This window comes from Elephas maximus, chromosome 9, assembly GCF_024166365.1.
Source record: "Elephas maximus indicus isolate mEleMax1 chromosome 9, mEleMax1 primary haplotype, whole genome shotgun sequence".
In the NCBI taxonomy this organism is placed as follows: Eukaryota; Metazoa; Chordata; class Mammalia; order Proboscidea; family Elephantidae; genus Elephas; species Elephas maximus.
The window spans coordinates 58,478,022-58,496,674 of NC_064827.1; the positions used below are offsets into that span (position 1 = coordinate 58,478,022).

Sequence of the window (18,653 nt, forward strand, 5' to 3'; positions counted from 1 at the left end):
AGCGATTCAGTCATTTCATAAGGTTCTGGGACACGGATTTGGTGATAGAGTGGTTGCCCAAACTGTGAAACTTTATTTGTTGTCCTGACCAAGATTTCACTTGAGAATGTCTTAAAGGTGCCACGTGACCTGACAGTAAGGGTTGAGATACAAGTGGTTTCAAGAAGACTGAAAGGAAATGAGACAGTCTACAGGAAATATAAAGGATCTGAAAAGTAACTGAATGGAGGAGACAGAGAAAAAAGAGGAGATGACAGTTTCAGGTTTTAAGCTTAAAGGGTCTAAGAGTGGCAGTGTCTCAAAGACAAGGAGATGCCCAGAATGGGAAAGGACATGGAAGAAACGGGGGTAAGTTTTGTTTGAGCTATGGTAAGCCAATAAGGATGATGAAAATACCCTAGAGATAACTGGAAATAAGAGACAAGGCTTAACAGAAAACTAAAGACAAAACATTTAAGATGCAGCAGAAAAGATTAATCATAAGGAAGGATAAAAATCCTAAGGGGTAAGCCTAGAGAAAATGGGCAATGGGCTGCGTTCTCATAAAGGACCAAAGGACAAAGATACATCAGTCAAGGAGACAATGACATCATTTGTGTAGAGGAAAGAAAATCACCAGTGTGTGGTATTTCCAGAGACCACAGGAAAAGGAATTTTTGAGGAGGGAAAGATAAAAAGGTGAAATACCGCAGATAGATTAATGGGAATGAGGACTAAGAAAAAAAGTACTAAATTTGACTAGAAATGGGAAACCCTGGTGTCGTAGTAGTTAAGAGCTATGGTCCCACAAAGATGTCCATGTCCTAATCCCCAGAACCTATGAATATGTTACCTTACATGGCAAAAGAGACTCTGCAGGTATGATTAAGTTAAGGATCTTGAGATGGGGGGATTATCCTGGATTATCCAGATGAGCCCGATATAATCACAAAGGTCCTTATAAGAGGGAAGCAATCCTGGAATTAGACACTGGCAATGGTTGCACAAATTGTGAATATACTCGAAACCACTAAATTATGCACTTTAAAATAGTATAATTTACTTGAGCCTCAATTTTAAAAAATTAAAAAAAAGAAAAGAGGGAGGCAATAGGGTCAGAATCAGAGAAAGGAAGGAGAGGTAAGAGAAAGAGGAAGCTATCTGAAGATGCTATGTTGCTGTCCTTGAAAATGGGGGAAGGGGCCACAAGCCAAGGAATGGAGTAAAGTTTGTAAAGACTGCATATGGTAAGCTTCTCTTTCCTCCTTCCAATTTTTGGAAGTATACCCATTTTTGCTTTCTGATGAAGAGGTATAGGGTATGGCAGTGCTTAAGTACAAGTACCATACCAGCAGGTTTTGATTTAGTTATTTTTAAATTGAAAGGTACTGATCAGGCTATATGAACAATAACCCAAAATACTAAGCATATAATCACTCATCTCGCAGGTTCTTTGGAACTTAAAGTTCAGAGACTACTAAGAGTAATTTATTCTCATAATCAAATAAAACTTTATCTGGCACATAACTAATGGCATGCACAATAGAGCTTCAATGGGTTGCCAGAAATTATTAGTTTAATCAATGCAAGAATATCCCTGATAATCACACCAGTGAATGATCAATACCTCGTTCCAGTCATAGCCTGGTATCAACCCATTAATCAATACTCTGGATATTCAAATTTGGTGAACATTTCCCTGTTTTGCTATCAAGGAAAGACATTATATTTAATCAAATCTCTTGCAAAAACCATGGTAGACTCTGACTTATGGCAGTTTATGACAGTTACTATACATGACTTGTTCTGTGTGAATCCATGGTTCCACTGCGCATTTCCTTCCCTTTATAACTGCTCATATATTATATGATCGAGTACCACTACAGAAATTTATAGGAAATCTATATCAAGTTCACCAGTCTATTATTTATATAATACATAGTCATTCTCTACCCTGTCCCCTTCTTTTGAATAATATATGCCTATATTCAGTCTTCTGGGACCTCCTTCCAGTGATTCCTCAAAGATTACTAGCACTTGTTCTCTAACAATATCTCTAAGTTCTCTCACCACTCAGCAATTGAAGAGAATCCAATTCAGAAGGCACTGGAGGCTCTTTTCCTACCCTCTTTTGTTAGCTCAGCTGAGCAGCCTCAGCAGGTCTGATTTAGCTCAATGGGAGAAGAAAATGAAATGAGCTGCTGAGCTGGAGGCTACCCTTTTTAACAAGGCCACTTCCTCACTCAGAGACCTTCCGCTGTTACAGTCAACTGTAACACCATAGATGAACACTATTTATTGAATACTATAGATGTTCCCCTGCCCCACACCACATGTAGACCATCATGGGACAGGTCCTTCTCCACTAGAAGGCTGGCTTATAGTGTATCCAATTTAATTCACCCCACCTAAGCACATCTCTCTGTGGGGTAAAAGTTCTAAGAGTCATGCATACAATCAGCTTTTTCTCTGCTTCTAAATTTCCCCCTAATTGTATATTTATCCTGTGTGGCACTAAAGGTGTGTGTATACGTGTCTCATTTGCATAAATACACATGCACACACATATATACACACACACATCTCCTCTGTACCAGGGGCTTGAGCTGATTTCAAATTATCAGTTAGGATCTTTAATTCTTATCAAGCTCTTTGTCTGCATGCTTCATAAAACTCTAAAATAAAACTGCTACTTCTTCATGAACATTGGCCCTCTCATTTCTGACCAACAAAATGGCTCCTGTTGCTTTTTTAAGCTGCGCAAGAGAAAACTGACAAAACAATTTAGAATTTGATTAGGTGACCTGCTTTCAATGGAATGCGATCTGAAGCAAGGAGCAGGGTGGGGAGGACAAACTGTAGTCAAGAAGCTCTATGCACTCAGAGTATGAGGGCCTGAATAGCTGAGACCAGGGAAGAGCATGTCTAAGGAAGAAGAATGGAAACAAGGAAAAAGAGGAGTGATGAACCCAAAATCAAATTCTGCCTACTTCACAACATTTACTTACATTGGTTCCACCCTCGTATCTTTCTAAAGGTCAAACAGAAAGACTACCACTCTCTTATTTACCTTGCCAGTATTCTATCCTCACTGCAATATGGTATGTCTCAAGTAGAAGGTGAGGAAGTGGAGAGGAGCACATCACCTTCTAGAGACACAGCACTTAAGATCATCAGTTGCAACAAGTATTTCCCATCTCCCCTGATCTATGACCCAACCCCTCTTCAGAAGTTATATTGTTCTGTCTTTCTTTGTTCACCTGCCCCAGAAACCCCCTTCCACAGTAATATGTACAGAAACCTGGGGGACTCCTCATTTCCAGGGTGAGGGGAATGGTCAGGCTGTACATGCAGACCTAGAGAGCTGCTAAGGGAGACAGGGGGAGGGACACTTACACAGAAACCTTCCCTCCTCAATGGAAAATCTAGTGAGTCACTGACAGAAGTGATCCAATAGCGGCATCACATCAGATCATCCAGAAGTAGTGATATTAATTCAATATTTTTATATTATTAATGCATGGTTTGTATCCATGGCACTGCCTAGTGATCATCAGTGCTTACTTCCGTGATATCTAAAAAATTAACATAACACATTTTTCTATATAAAAAGGGGCTGTTAAAATTACACAGGTAAAGAGTAAACATTTATATCTCAAAACTTGCTCCATTATAAGCTTATTAAAATGAATCTGCCAATTTTCAAAGCATCACAATGACAAATACAAGAAAAATTTTTAAAAGTCCTTTTCCTTGGAAACTTAAAAAAGTAAAGGTTATGTGGGACTCTATCAAGAAGGATAACTTCCGTGTGATTGGAGTCCCAGAACAGGGAGGGAGGACAGAAAACAGAGAGAATAGTTGAAGATCTGCTGACAGAAAACTTCCCTGACATCATGAAAGACGAAAGGATATCTATCCAAGATGCTCATCGAACCCCATTTAAGACTGATCCAAAAAGAAAAACACCAAGACATATTATCATCAAACTTGCCAAAACCAAAGATAAAGAGAAAATTGTAAAAGTAGCCAGGGATAAAAGAAAGGTCTCCTACAAGGGAGAATCAACAAGAGTAAGTTCAGCCCACTCAGCAGAAACCATGCAGGCAAGAAGGCAATGGGATGACACATCCATGGCACTGAAGGAGAAAAACTGCCAGCCAAGGATCATATATCCAGCAAAACTCTCTCTGAAATATGAAGGCAAAATTAAGATATTTACAGATAAACACAAGCTAAGAGAATTTGCAAAAACCAAACCAAAGCTACAAGAAATACTAAAGGAAATTGTTTGGTCAGAAAACCGATAATATCAGATACCAGCACAACACAAGGTCACAGAACAGAACATCCTGGTATCAACTCAAATAGGGAAATCACAAAAACAAATTAAGATTAAAAAAAAAAAAAATGCTCAAAACAGGGAATCATTGAAGTCAACATGTAAAAGATCACAATGATCAAAAAGAGGGACTAAATACCGGTGGCACAGAACTGCCATATGGAGAGGGATACAAGGCGATATAGGACAATACAAGTTAGGTTTTTACTTAGAAAAATAGGGGTAAATATTAAGGTAACCACAAAGAGGTATAACAACTCCATAACTCAAAATAAAAACCAAGAAAAACGTAACGACTCAGCAAACATAAAGTCAAACACTATGAAAATGAGGATCACACAGTTTACAAAGAAAAACGTCTCAGCACAAAAAAGTAAGTGGAAAAATGAAATTGTCAACAACACACATAAAAAGGCATCAAAAGGACAGCACTAAACACATACTTATCTATAATTACGCTAAATGTAAATGGACTAAATGCATCAATAAAGAGACAGAGAGTCTCAGACTGGATAAAGAAACACAATCCGTCTATATGCTGCCTACAAGAGAAACACCTTAGACTTAGAGATACAAACACAAACTAAAACTCAAAGGATGGAAAAAAAATATATCAAGCAAACAATAAGGAAAAAGAAGAGGAGTAGCAATATTAATTTCTGACAAAATAGACTTTAAACTTAAATCCACCACAAAGGATAAAGAAGGACACTACATAATGATAAAAGGCACAATTGACCAGGAAGATATAACCATATTAAATATTTATGCACCCAACGACAGGGCTGCAAGATACATAAATCAAATTTTAACAGAACTGAAAAGTGAGATAGACACCTCCACAATTACAGTAGGAGACTTCAACACACCACTTTCGGAGAAAGACAGGACATCCAGTAAGAAGCTCAATAGACACGGAAGACCTAATTACAACAATCAACCAACTTGACCTCATTGATTTATACAGAACTCTCCACCCAACTGCTGCAAAGTATACTTTTTTTTCTAGTGCACATGGAACATTCTCTAGAATAGACCACATATTAGGTCATAAAACAAACCTTTGCAGAATCCAAAACATCGAAATATTACAAAGCATCTTCTCAGACCACAAGGCCATAAAAGTGGAAATCAATAACAGAAAAATGAGGGAAAAGAAATCAAATATCTGGAAACTAAACAATAAACAATACCCTCCGGAAAAAAGACTGGGTTATAGAAGACATTAAGGAGGGAATAAGGAAATTCATAGAATGTAACGAGAATGAAAATACTTCCTATCAAAACCTCTGGGACACAGCAAAAGCAGTGCTCAGAGGTCAATTTATATCGATAAATGCACATATACAAAAAGAAGACCGAGCCAAAATCAGAGAACTGTCCCTACAACTTGAACAAATAGAAAGTGAGCAACAAAAGAATCCATCAGGCACCAGAAGAAAATAAATAATAAAAATCAGAGCTGAATTAAATGAATTAGAGAACAGAAAAACAATTGAAAGAATTAACAAAGACAAAAGCTGGTTCTTCGAAAAAATTAACAAAATTGATAAACCATTGGCCAGACTGACCAAAGAAATACAGGAAATGAAACAAATAACCTGAATAAGAAACGAGATGGGCCACATCACAACAGACTCAACTGAAATTAAAAGAATCATATCAGATTACTACGAAAAACTGTACTCTAACAAATTTGCAAACCTAGAAGAAATGGAAGAATTCCTGGAAAAACACTACCTACCTAAACTAACACAATCAGAAGTAGAACAACTAAATAGACCCATAACAAAAAAAGAGATTGAAACAGTAGTCAAAAAACTCCCAACAAAAAAAAGCCCTGGCCCAGACGGCTTCACTGCAGAGTTCTACCAAACTTTCAGAGAAGAGTTAACACCACTACTACTAAAGGTATTTCAAAGCATAGAAACTGACGGAATACTACCTAACTCATTCTATGAAGCCACCATCTCCCTGATACCAAAACCAGGTAAAGACATCACAAAAAAAGAAAATTACAGACCTATATCCCTCATGAACATAGATGCAAAAATCCTCAACAAAATTCTAGCCAATAGAATTCAACAACATATCAAAAAATTAATCCATCATGACCAAGTGGGATTTATACCGGGTATGCAAGGCTGGTTTAATATTAGAAAACCATTAATGTAATCCACCATATAAATAAAACAAAAGACAAAAACCACATGATCTTATCAATTGATGCAGAAAAGACATTTGACAAAGTCCAAGACCCATTTATGATAAAAACTCTCAGCAAAATAGGAATTGAAGGAAAATTCCTCAACATAATAAAGGGCATCTATACAAAGCCAACAGCCAACATCACTCTAAATGGAGAGAGCCTGAAAGCATTTCCCTTGAGAACGGGAACCAGACAAGGATGCCCTTTATCACCGCTCTTATTCCACATTGTGCTAGAGGTCCTAGCCAGAGCAATTAGGCTAGACAAAGAAATAAAGGGCATCCGGATTGGCAAGGAGGAAGTAAAATTATCTCTATTTGCAGATGACATGATCTTATACACAGAAAACCCTAAGGAATCCTCCAGAAAAGTACTGAAACTAATAGAAGAGTTTTGCAGAGTCTCAGGTTGTGAGATAAACATACAAAAATCACCTGGATTCCTCTACATCAACAAAAAGAACATCAAAGAGGAAATCACCAAATCAATACCATTCACAGTAGCCCCCAAGAAGATAAAATACTTAGGATTAAATCTTACCAAAGATGTAAAAGACCTATACAAAGAAAACTACAAAGCACTACTACAAGAAATTAAAAAGGACATACTTAAGTGGAAAAACATACCTTGCTCATGGATAGGAAGACTTAACATAGTAAAAATGTCTATTCTACCAAAAGCCATCTATATATACAATGCATTTCCCATCCAAATTCCAATGTCATTTTTTAATGTGATAGAGAAACAAATCACCAGTTTCATATGGAAGGGAAAGAAGCCTCGGATAAGCAAAGTATTACTGAAAAAGAAGAAAGTGGGAGGCCTCACTCTACCTGATTTCAGAAACTATTATACAGCTACAGTAGTCAAAACAGCCTGGTACTGGTACAACAACAGGCACATAGACCAATGGAACAGAATTGAGAACCCAGATATAAATCCATCCAAGTATGAGCAACTGATATTTGACAAAGGCCCAGTGTCAGTTAATTGGGGAAAAGATAGTCTTTTTAACAAATGGTGCTGGCATAACTGGATATCCATTTGCAAAAAAATGAAACAGGACCCATACCTCACACCATGCACAAAAACTAACTCCAAGTGGATCAAAGACCTAAACACAAAGACTAAAACGATAAAGATCATGGAAGAAAAAATAGGGACAACCTTAGGAGCCCTAATACAAGGCATAAACAGAATACAAAACATTACCAAAAATGATGAAGAGAAACCAGATAACTGGGAGCTCCTAATAATCAAACACCTATGCTCATCTGAAGACTTCACCAAAAGAGTAAAAAGACCACCTACAGATTGGGAAAGAATTTTCAGCTATGACATCTCTGACCAGTGCCTGATCTCTAAAATCTATATGATTCTGTCAAAACTCAACCACAAAAAGACAAGCAAGCCAATCAAGAAGTGGGCAAAGGAGATGAACACGCACTTCACAAAAGAAGATATTCAGGCAGCCAACAGATACATGAGAAAATGCTCTCGATCATTAGCCATTAGAGAAATGCAAATCAAAACTCTGATGAGATTCCATCTCACTCCAACAAGGCTGGCATTAATCAAAAAAACACAAAATAATAAATGTTGGAGAGGCTGCGGAGAGACTGGAACTCTTATACACTGCTGGTGGGAATGTAAAATGGTACAACCACTTTGGAAATCCATCTGGCGTTATCTTAAACAGTTAGAAATAGAACGACCATAAAACCCAGAAATCTCACTCCTCAGAATGAATATACCCTAGAGAAATAAGAGCCTTCACACAAACAGATGTATGCACACCCATGTTTATTGCAGCTCTGTTTACAACAGCAAAAAGCTGGAAGCAACCAAGGTGTCCATCAACGGATGAATGGATAAATAAACTGTGGTATATTCACACAATGGAATACTACGCATCGATAAAGAACAGTGACGAATCTGTGAAACATTTCGTAACATGGAGGAACCTGGAAGGCATTATGCTAAGCGAAATTAGTCGGAGGCAAAAGGACAAATATTGTATAAGACCACTATTATAAGATCTTGAGAAATAGTATAAACTGAGAAGAACACATACTTTTGGGGTTACGACGGGGGGAGGGAGGGAGGGTGGGAGAGGGTTTTTTACTGATTAGTTAGTAGATAAGAACTGCTTTAGGTGAAGGGAAGGACAATACTCAATACATGGAAGGTCAGCTCAATTGGACTGGACCCAAAAGCAAAGAAGTTTCCGGGATAAAATGAATGCTTCAAAGGTCAGCGGAGCAAGGGCGGGGGTTTGGGGACCATGGTTTAAGGGGACTTCTAAGTCAATTGGCAAAATAGTTCTATTATGAAAACATTCTGCATCCCACTTTGAAATGTGGCGTCTGAGGTCTTAAATGCTAACAAGCGGCCATCTAAGATGCATCAGTTGGTCTCAACCCACCTGGAGCAAAGGAGAATGAAGAACACCAAGGTCACACGACAACTAAGAGCCCAAGAGACAGAAAGGGCCACATGAACCAGAGACCTACATCATCCTGAGACCAGAAGAACTAACTGGTGCCCGGCTACAACCGACGACTGCCCTGACAGGGAGCACAACAGAGAACCCCTGAGGGAGCAGGAGAGCAGTGGGATGCAGACCCCAAATTCTCATAAAAAGACCATACTTAATGGTCTGACGGAGACTAGAGGAATCCCGGCAGTCATCGTCCCCAAACCTTCTGTTGGCACAGGACAGGAACCATTCCCGAAGACAACTCATCACACATGAAAGGGACTGGCCAGTGAGTAGGAGAGAGATGCTGATGAAGAGTGAGCTACTTGTATCAGGTGGACACTTGAGACTGTGTTGGCATCTCCTGTCTGGAGGGGGAATAGGAGGATAGAGAGAGTTGGAAGCTGGCAAAAATGTCACGAAAGGAGAGACTGGAAGGGCCGACTCATTAGGGGGAGAGCAAGTGGGAGTACGGAGTAAGGTGTATATAAACTTATATGTGACAGTTTGACTTGATTTGTAAACGTTCACTTGAAGCTCAATAAAAGTTAATTAAAAAAAAAAAAGTAAAGGTTTAGGTTTATTTGACCAATCTTTAAATGCGTAGGGTAAAAAGGTATTATATTACTGGCCTGATTACTATTTAAGAATTCTAGGTAATTTTATTTTCCCAAATACGTATAAGAGATTCTGCCTCGCTATTTCGGTGTTAGGAGAGGCAGCCCTTCAAATAAATGGAAATACACTTTCTTACAGCTTTAAACTCTTCCTTACACATTTAAACAAGTATTGTTTAGAACCTTAAGTCCGTGATAATTTCTTTCCAATGAATATTTAATTTACTCAGTCAAAAATGGAAATACTGACTTACTAAATGATCAACACTGATTTTTTAAAACAAAATACTTCTAATTCTCCAAAATCGATGGTTAGGATGGGAAGAATGTTCACTTTCTAAAGGAAACTCTCATCACTGGAACTCCCACCCACCAGCACTGAAAGCTGTGATCTCAGCAAGCAAGAGCCATACCTGTGTGCATGCACTCGTGTGAAAATATCACACATACTAAATTGCACTGAGGCCGTGACAACATGCAACTTAGTAATGTGCAATATCTCCACCAGAGCAAGCAGAAGGGGAGCGTCAAGGAGGAGGAGTGTGATGCATACATTCAGCAGACAGCATGCTGCTAAGGGGAGGAAAATGGTCTGGGGATAAAGGGTGCATGCCACTAACTCAAATTCTCATCAGCTGGAAACTCAATCATAAACATACTCAATTTAGAAGAACACTTATTCAGAATCCACAATAATAATAAAGTTTCAAAACTTCAGTGAGATAGTGATTATAAAGCAGCCATATACTTCTGAAGGCAAAGCTTGAAAAACAAAGACGATTTCAAAATCTGGTCATGTAGTTAACTCCTAATTTAAATTACACTTTTAACTTATTAATGAATCATATAAAATGAGTGCAGTGATTTTCCACTTAATTATGACGATTAATGATTGATACTCATAAAACCTATCACTGATAATTTGCAGACTAAACTGACTATATTACAGTAATATTTTGATAATCACTTGTATAATATTTTTCCTCTTAAAAATCTTTCTTCATAAAGAAACATTCCTTCTTGCTTATACTCCTTCAGAATGAAAAATTTGACAAGAGCTCTTAGAAACAGGAGTCACTGCTATCGTTCATACATACACAAAGACACAAATACACAAATATATACACACACATATAGATATATGTACACATACGTATGTATGTATGTACATGTAGTCCTAGGCACATGAAGGCTCTTCAGAAGAATCTGTATATTTTAAGTCTTGAATTTGACCAAGTAAAGAAATAGACAAAAAAGACTTAGACTGCTAAAAATCATCTTGAATTATAATCTTTATATAACTGGATACAGCTATGGTTAGAAAAATTTCCCAGGCTATAGCAAGTTCTCTAGTCTGTACCATATTTACCAGACTCAAAAAAACGCATCTGTTTTGAGAACTATTAGGATTGTAGTACTGGTGAATTTTTTTTTTTTTTTATGACAGGTTGCTAATTTTTTTTTAGACGTGTATTTCCAGCCACATGTATCATATGCCCATTTGAATGGGATTAACACCATCACAAATTTAACTCATGATCTTCTCCCCTAAACAGCTCCTCCTGGAAGAAGGCATCGTGGTACAACAAGAGGACATGTGTTTTGAATCAGCTGGACCTAGGTGTGAATCATAGCTCTCTCAGCAACCACAGCACCAAAACAAAGGAGGTATGGAAATAAGACAGCAGATTTTTAAATACAGGATGCTCAGCAAGTGGTTCACTCTAAGAAAGGAGAATATAAGAAAATTGGAGAGACGTGATTTTTAAAATAAAAAAGTATTTTTGAAATTCAAAGTCTGTGCTACTATAGGTTACTATACTAAAATGAAGCATCATCTTTCTTGAAATTTTTTAGGGACAAGGTAGATATTTTTCTATAGGGTTTCACTTAGTCACGCTGACAAGAGGATTCCTGCCAGCCCGATATGGTTGGTTCAACAGCTTTGTTCTATTGGGAAAGTAGGTGTTTAATTTTCCTTTTTTGGTAGAATTTGCACAGACTTTTTTGAGTCAGAATCATGTCATTTAAATAAACAAAAACTAATCTAGTGCTGAAATTTCCATCATTTCATTCACTTAATAAGAATGGCAACCTACAGTCACATAGGCTTAGAAGGGATACTAAAGCCAGTAAGACCATTTCCCCAGGACAGCTTCATTCTGAAAGCTGTTACATTAGATGATACATCCCCCAAATCTGGAATTTTTACATGGATGGCCCCCGCATGAATACCCCAGGGCACACAGGAACTAAGAATAATAACAATTATTTTCTGATCTGACTTGGTGTCCAGTCAAAGAAGCAAGATACTGGTGAAGACTTTACCTAGGCATTGCTAGCAGGAAACAGGAAGGACACCTACAAAAAGTTTCCAGAGACATCACATTTTAGGAACATGCATCCTACTTGATTGTAACTGAGGCTTGTCCAGAGATCAAAGGAGTAGCCTTACCAGTTGTTTACATGAATACAATGAAAAAGGATCAGCTGTTACAGGACTACCAGTTCAAAGCAAGATTTCTGTGGAAGACTGACTAGTTGCAAACAGTAGCATTTTTTAGGTGTATGTTGGAACACCAATGCCAGCCAAAGATTTACTCTTCAAGAGAAGCTTAAGGCTACCTGGCTAATAGCTCATTAGGGAAGAAGCTCTAATAGATTACTTTAAGTTTTAGTTTGAGTAGCCACTCACAAGAAGTAAAAAGGTAGTAAAGTCTTGTTACTGAGTTAACAGCAATGAGGACAGAGGTTGGGGGAAGAGCTTGGAGCGGCCAGGGCTGCAAAAGGCCTCTTTCTACCAGAAATGATAAAGAGGAAATATAAAAGGAAGCTGGGAGCCAGTGAGCTGGAAAAAACTTTTATCAATAATAAAAGTTGAAGAGGAATCTCATTCAGAAACCAAATCTGCAATACATGGACCCCAGAGGGCATGACAAAAGTTTCTGGCCACAGAAGTCACGGTCCTCAGGCCCTCTGTTAGCCCAAGGCTGGAACCATTCCTGAAGCCAACTCTTCTAAAAGGGATTAGACTAGACTATAAGACAGAAAATGATACTGGTGAGGAGTGAGCTTCTTGGCTCAAGTAGACACATAAGACTATGTGGGCAGCGCCTGCCTGGAGGAGAGATGAGAAGGCAGAGGGGGACAGGAGCTGGTTGAATGGATACAGGGAATACACGTTGGAGAAGAAGAGTATGCTGTCTCATTAGGGGGAAAGCAGCTAGGAGTACACAGCAAGGTGTGTATAAGTTTTTATATGAGACACTGACTTGATTTGTAAACTTTTGCTTAAGGCACAATTAAAAAAAAGTTTCTGGCCAGAACCTGTGATGCACACAGAGCCTATGACTTAGGAAAACCAAGGACTTTTACATTTCCAGTGTCCAACACAACCCCTGCAGAGGGCACAGCCTGGCCACTGAGGGAGAAGGGGAAAATAGAAAGGCTGCCTGCTCTCCTCCCTGGGCAAAGCTGGAATTCCTAAAAACTGAAGGAGGCTTCTGAGAGAAGGTGACGTCTGCCTGTGATGGCAGGGGGAGGGGAGGTTCTCCTAAACAAGTGATATAACAGAAGCTAGAGCAAAAACCTGCTGGGGAGCAAAAAACTGATGGGGACAGGACATAAAATCTTTGTGAACCGCAGGCTTGAGAGCAAGATATTAAAAGGGCTTTGAATTTTATTAACGTTTGCACTGCTCATACTATATTCTCAGAAGGAGACAAAAATCTTGAAAGTATCAGAGACCTTTACTAGTTTAACACTGAATGTTACTGGGAAGCTCAAGACAGAAAACAAACTTCTGAAGGAAATAGAAGAATAGCATAAATCTTATTCTTACCTGATAGCTTCTTCCACAGACTGGCCAATAATATTAGAAGAAGGACCTGGCTGAGATAATGGTGTCAGGCTTATCACCCACTTCACGGGCTTGTAGTACTCATCACTGGAACTTAATAGATAAAATAGTGTGGTCAGGAAAATTATCTGCAAAACAAAGGAGAGTATCTCCTAAAAAATCACATTTGGGAACTACAGGAAGATAAACATTCACAAAAGCAAATGGAACCGTGAACATGCTTTAATGCTGAAGGAAATGTCAAGTGTACTTATCTATATGTACATACCAGAGACAGTACAAAATTGAGAAGGGCAGTCCCGCTGTAGAAGAGAATGGTCAGGAGCGTAGTGACAGTGGTAAAAAGCAGGCTCACGTTCCGGCTCATAACAATCCACAGAGACTCTAAGATCTAAAGAGGAGGGAAAGCTAGATATCAGAACTGAATCTCATGAAAAGGTTTCCACGTGATCTGGTATGCTTTTAACCTAACGTTTCAGTACCAGGAACTGGAAAGAAAAGAACTGAACATAATTTAAAAGGAAAAAAACAAAACATTGAAATGTTCAATAGTAAGCAAAATGGTCAAGTTATGGTAAATTCACTCAAAATAATACCCCCCCCCAAAAAAAACCCCAAAACTCGTTGCCATTGAGTCATTTCTGACTTTTAGTGACGCTGCAGGACAGAGTAGAGCTGCCCCACAGGGTTTCCAAGGCTGTAAATCTTTACGAAAGCAGACTGTCGCACCTTTCTCCCACGGTATGTCTGATAGGTTTAAACCACTGACCTTTGTGAATGCTTAACCACTGTGTCACCAGGGCTCCTAAAATAATATTAGGCAGCCATAAAAACCTTTTTATTGTAACAAAGAAAACTACTTATGATATAAGGCCATGTTTAAAAAGCAGGATACAAAAATGTTAAATATAGTATGATTATAACTGTAAAAAATGATATGTATAGAAAAAAATACCTACAGGAAAATAAGCCAAAATGCAACCTATGGTTATATTAAAGTTCAAAGGATCATAAGTACTTTATTCCTTTAGAGTTCAACGTTCAGGCCATGAAATTCTAGCATTTTTGTCTTATTAGCTGCACCCCTCCCCCCTTTAGATTTGTTGCCATCCCCAACTTAGATTCATCTATAAATGCAGACAGCATCACTTTCATGTCATACCCAGAGTAATCTGGTCCTGGTCCTAGACTCCTGAGAGAGAACACTACAAAAGCACAATAAATGTAATGAACAGAGAGGACCAAGGGCAGAATTTTGCAGCTAAAAGTCTTTCCTGAATTAGACAAGGATCCTTATATTAAGACCTACCAAGTTCAGTTGTTCCATCCCCTACAAATCCACTAGAACTAGATATTAGGATGGAGGAAGTTATTATTGTATGTTAAAATACTACTAAAGGAAGATGTATTATACCTACAGCATACCTGCATGTTTTCATTACCTATCTCTTCATGAACTTAAATTCTCTTATGATAACATCTGTTCTATTTTTCCCAAATCGTCCTTTTTCTTAAAGAAAACATGGAAACAAAATTATCAGAAAAACACCTTTCATTACAGTTTTCAAAATGCTTCCATAAACCTCACAGCAGTGCTGTGAGGAAAGTAATGCAGATAAGATCATCTCTAGTTTACAGATATGCAAACTGAGACTCAGAGAATTTTTAAAACTTCCCCAAGGGCATAAACTAATAAGCGGAACCAGAGCTGGGACCAGAACTCATAATGTCTGATTTTTATTTTGGTGCCCTTGCCAAAACAGCAGTTCTGCTTTTTGTCATGTGTTCGAGTTATACCATCTGTTCTATTAAAGAAAGGCCTATCCATTCTTTTCCTACCTCAAATGTATCAGTTATAAAAGCATATTTTGTTGCTCTCGGCATTTCTTGCAAACCTCAGCTCAGCCTTCATAAGAGAATTTTGGCAGGCTGGTTCCATTTACAAAAACTCCTTATATAAAATCTTGAAAATGCTTCATTAATGCCTACAAAAATATGCATGACTGACTGTTTGACCTTGTGGAATAAAGGCTGAATTAACAATGCCACTGATTTGAAGAAACAAACCAACAATGCCTTTACTTGTGGTTTCGACAAGCATTCTTTTGGGGGTTTCAGTTGTTTTGGAATTTTTATCCAAAAACATTTTAAATAGTTTCTGGGTCATACTGATAAAAAAAAAAAAAAAGCCCCTGTGGTAACTCCTAAAAAATTAACTGAATATAGTAATTATAGACTGATAGCCTCCAACAACAATCAAGTAATCTTTCTTGTATACAAGATCAGTTGGGAGAAGACAGAGGAAAAGACGTGAACGTTAACCGTTTATATGCCAGGCTCAAAAGGAGGAAGTAAATGAAACCACAAGCAAGAACCCCACCCCCAGCTGCCCCAGAGTCAATTCTGACTCAGGGCAACCCCACGTGTGTTAGAGTAGAACTGTGCTCCACAGGGTTTTTAATAGCTGGTATTTTAAAATTAGATCACCAGGCCTTTCTTCTGAGGTATCTCTGAGTGAACTCAAACCTCCAACCTCTTGGTTAGGAGCCAAGTGCACTAACCATTTGTACCACCCAGGGACTTCCCACAAGCAATAACAAGGCACTTGAAACTCTAAAAACTAGAAAGATCTATATAGACGAAATGTATCCTAAGTCAAAAGCAGAAAACACTAGCCAAGTTTGCCTTTAGTCTAGTCAAGGGTAACAACATAAGTACTGAAAGAATATCAAGAAGGTCATGCAAATGGGTGGAATTCTAGGGCTTTTCTATAGGCTGCTCTGCTTGTGACCTTCTAACTGGCTTTTTAGTGCTTCACTCTTAAAAATGAACAGACTGCCAAGGATCACCAGACATTTCAGGATAGCCTCTAATATGAAAAAGAAGGTAAAATAAACTTTAAAGAAATTCAGAGCAAACAGAGAGCAGAAGACTTTTTAATAATTTTGTTATTAATATCCTCAGAGAAATAAAAAAGGATGGTTCAGAAAATAAGAAAGAGCTGCTGGATATTACAAATACGATGGCAGAAATAAAAAATTCAATCTAAGTTAAAAAGTAAAGTTGAAGCCATTTCCTGGGGAAGAAACAGAAAAAGTGATGGAAAATGGAAAAGATTTTCTTTTACATTAAGAAATCCATGTCGGAGGCCCAGCATGTGACTAACAGGTATTCCACAAGTTAGAAAAGTGGTTCTCAAAGTGTAGCCTCTGGACAACTAGAGTCTCCAAGATCCTTTGGGGGTCTGTGAGGTCAAAACAATTTTCGTAATACCCGAACACTGCCTTTTTCACTGTGTTGACATTTGCACTGATGGTACATAAACAATGGTGGGTATAATGGCTGGTGCCTTAGCCCAAAACAAGGCAGTGGCACCAAACTGTGCTAGTATTCACTGTATTCTTCACCACCACAGACTTCGTGCCAATTTCACTTAGGAATGCCCTTTAGGAAGCAATAAAAATTATTAATTTTATTAAATATCTATTCTTGAGTATATGCCTTTTTAATATCCCGTGTGGTAAATGATAAGTAAGTCTAAAACACGTCTGATGGTTAGTAAAGTACGATGGCTGTCTGGAGGAAAAGCACTTCTGTGATCGAGGTAAGAGCTGAACTAGTCATTTTTTCATAGAATATCATTTCCACATAAAACAAGGCTGGCATACTTGGTATTTGGCAGAAGTTTTCTCAAAAATGAATAAAGTGAGCCGGTCACTTCAAGGGAAATGACTGATAGAATTTGCTGTCAATGATAACGTGAGCTTTCAAAAAAAAATTAGAATTTTTGAAAATCTATATTGGTCATCATGACCCTGAGAGCCTCCTAATACTTAAAATTTTTTTCTGATGAGATAGGTGCAAGTATCAAAGAAACGTGTTTTTTTTTTTTTTTAAATACTGTATAACAAAATGTGTTGATATTTAGAAGATGTACAAAAATGAGTGAACCAATATTCCTAATGACCAATGCACATTACAACGGCATGCAAGGGTAAAAGATTTATTCTTAGTGAAGACGCACCAATGGATTTAAAGCATTCTGGTCAGCTTAAGGAAAACCTGGTGGCGTAGTGGTTAAGTGCTAAGGCTGCTAACCAACAGGCCAGCAGTTCGAATCCGCCAGGTGCTCCTTGGAAATTCTATGGGGCAGTTCTACTCTGCCCTACAGGGTTGCTATGAGTCAGAATCGACTCGACGGCAGTGGGTTTGATTTGGTTTTTTTGGTTAGCTTAAGGGGACTAGGATACCTATGTGAAAGCCCACAGCATTGCCCATATACTTCATGGTTGAGCATCTCTAGGATACTCTTCAACTACAGAGGGACCGCTAGGGGAGATACACTTGATGCCTACGGCTTTTGGACACCTTTCCAGTGCATTTAGAGTTCTCAGAACTTTAAATGTCATGGCATTAAAAACAGGGACTTGATGGCAACAGCTTTTGGGTTAAAGGGCTCTAAATGTATAAATAAAACTGAGATTTAGTGCCCTGTTTTTATTTCTAAGTCCAATTTAACCATAAATACTATTACTTACCGAAAGAAATGTCTCAATATTCTCATGAACAAAGGAAGCGATATCCTGCCAGTCCAGAATATCTCCCAGCCAGCTATTCTGACGACTTACATGCATCTTCTGTCCTTTGTGCCTTCCGGAATGTGTTACATTCTATGGAATAAACAGTTCAAACATAAAATTTCAATCTTAACCTAAAGAGTAAAGAGTATACATGTCCTATTTCATTTTAGGTCCATTAAGTACTTCATTAAGTACTCGAAGGTGAGAACTTTGGCATTATTTGAAGAAATCAAGAACTCTAGCTAAATACCTGAAATATATTTTTCTGATTACATTCTAGGTACTATGTCTAGCCCTAGCTCAAATGCTTCTGTCCTAAATACATCTGTGAACATACTTTATTTCTCAATATATACAACAGTACAGTACACTAACACAGCATTTACTTTCATTGTTTGCCTCTCCACCTTTTTATTGGTCTCTCATTTTTTTCTTTTTCCTCCTTTCCTTAACTCCTTTAATCATCCTCCACACAAGATAAATACAGCACAGTTAGAGAAAAGTATAAAAAAAGAATCAAGAATAAGGAGAAAAATCTCTTTTGTCTGAAGAGAATTATATTGGCAGAATGCAGGCACAGCTAAATTT

At 38.0% G+C, this 18,653-nt stretch overlaps 1 protein-coding gene across 2 annotated transcripts in view; it reads right to left on the reverse strand.

Moving 5' to 3' along the window:
- Window positions 1-18,653, reverse strand: part of TMEM245 (transmembrane protein 245) — a 104,311-nt gene that overhangs the window by 19,123 nt on the left and 66,535 nt on the right. For both annotated transcript variants that reach the window (XM_049896278.1, XM_049896277.1), the window contains 3 exons: window positions 18,024-18,155; window positions 13,754-13,876; window positions 13,468-13,613 (listed from right to left, as the gene is read on the reverse strand). In XM_049896278.1, the coding sequence (XP_049752235.1) occupies window positions 13,468-13,613; window positions 13,754-13,876; window positions 18,024-18,155 (401 nt within the window). The remainder of the gene's footprint in view (window positions 1-13,467; window positions 13,614-13,753; window positions 13,877-18,023; window positions 18,156-18,653) is intronic.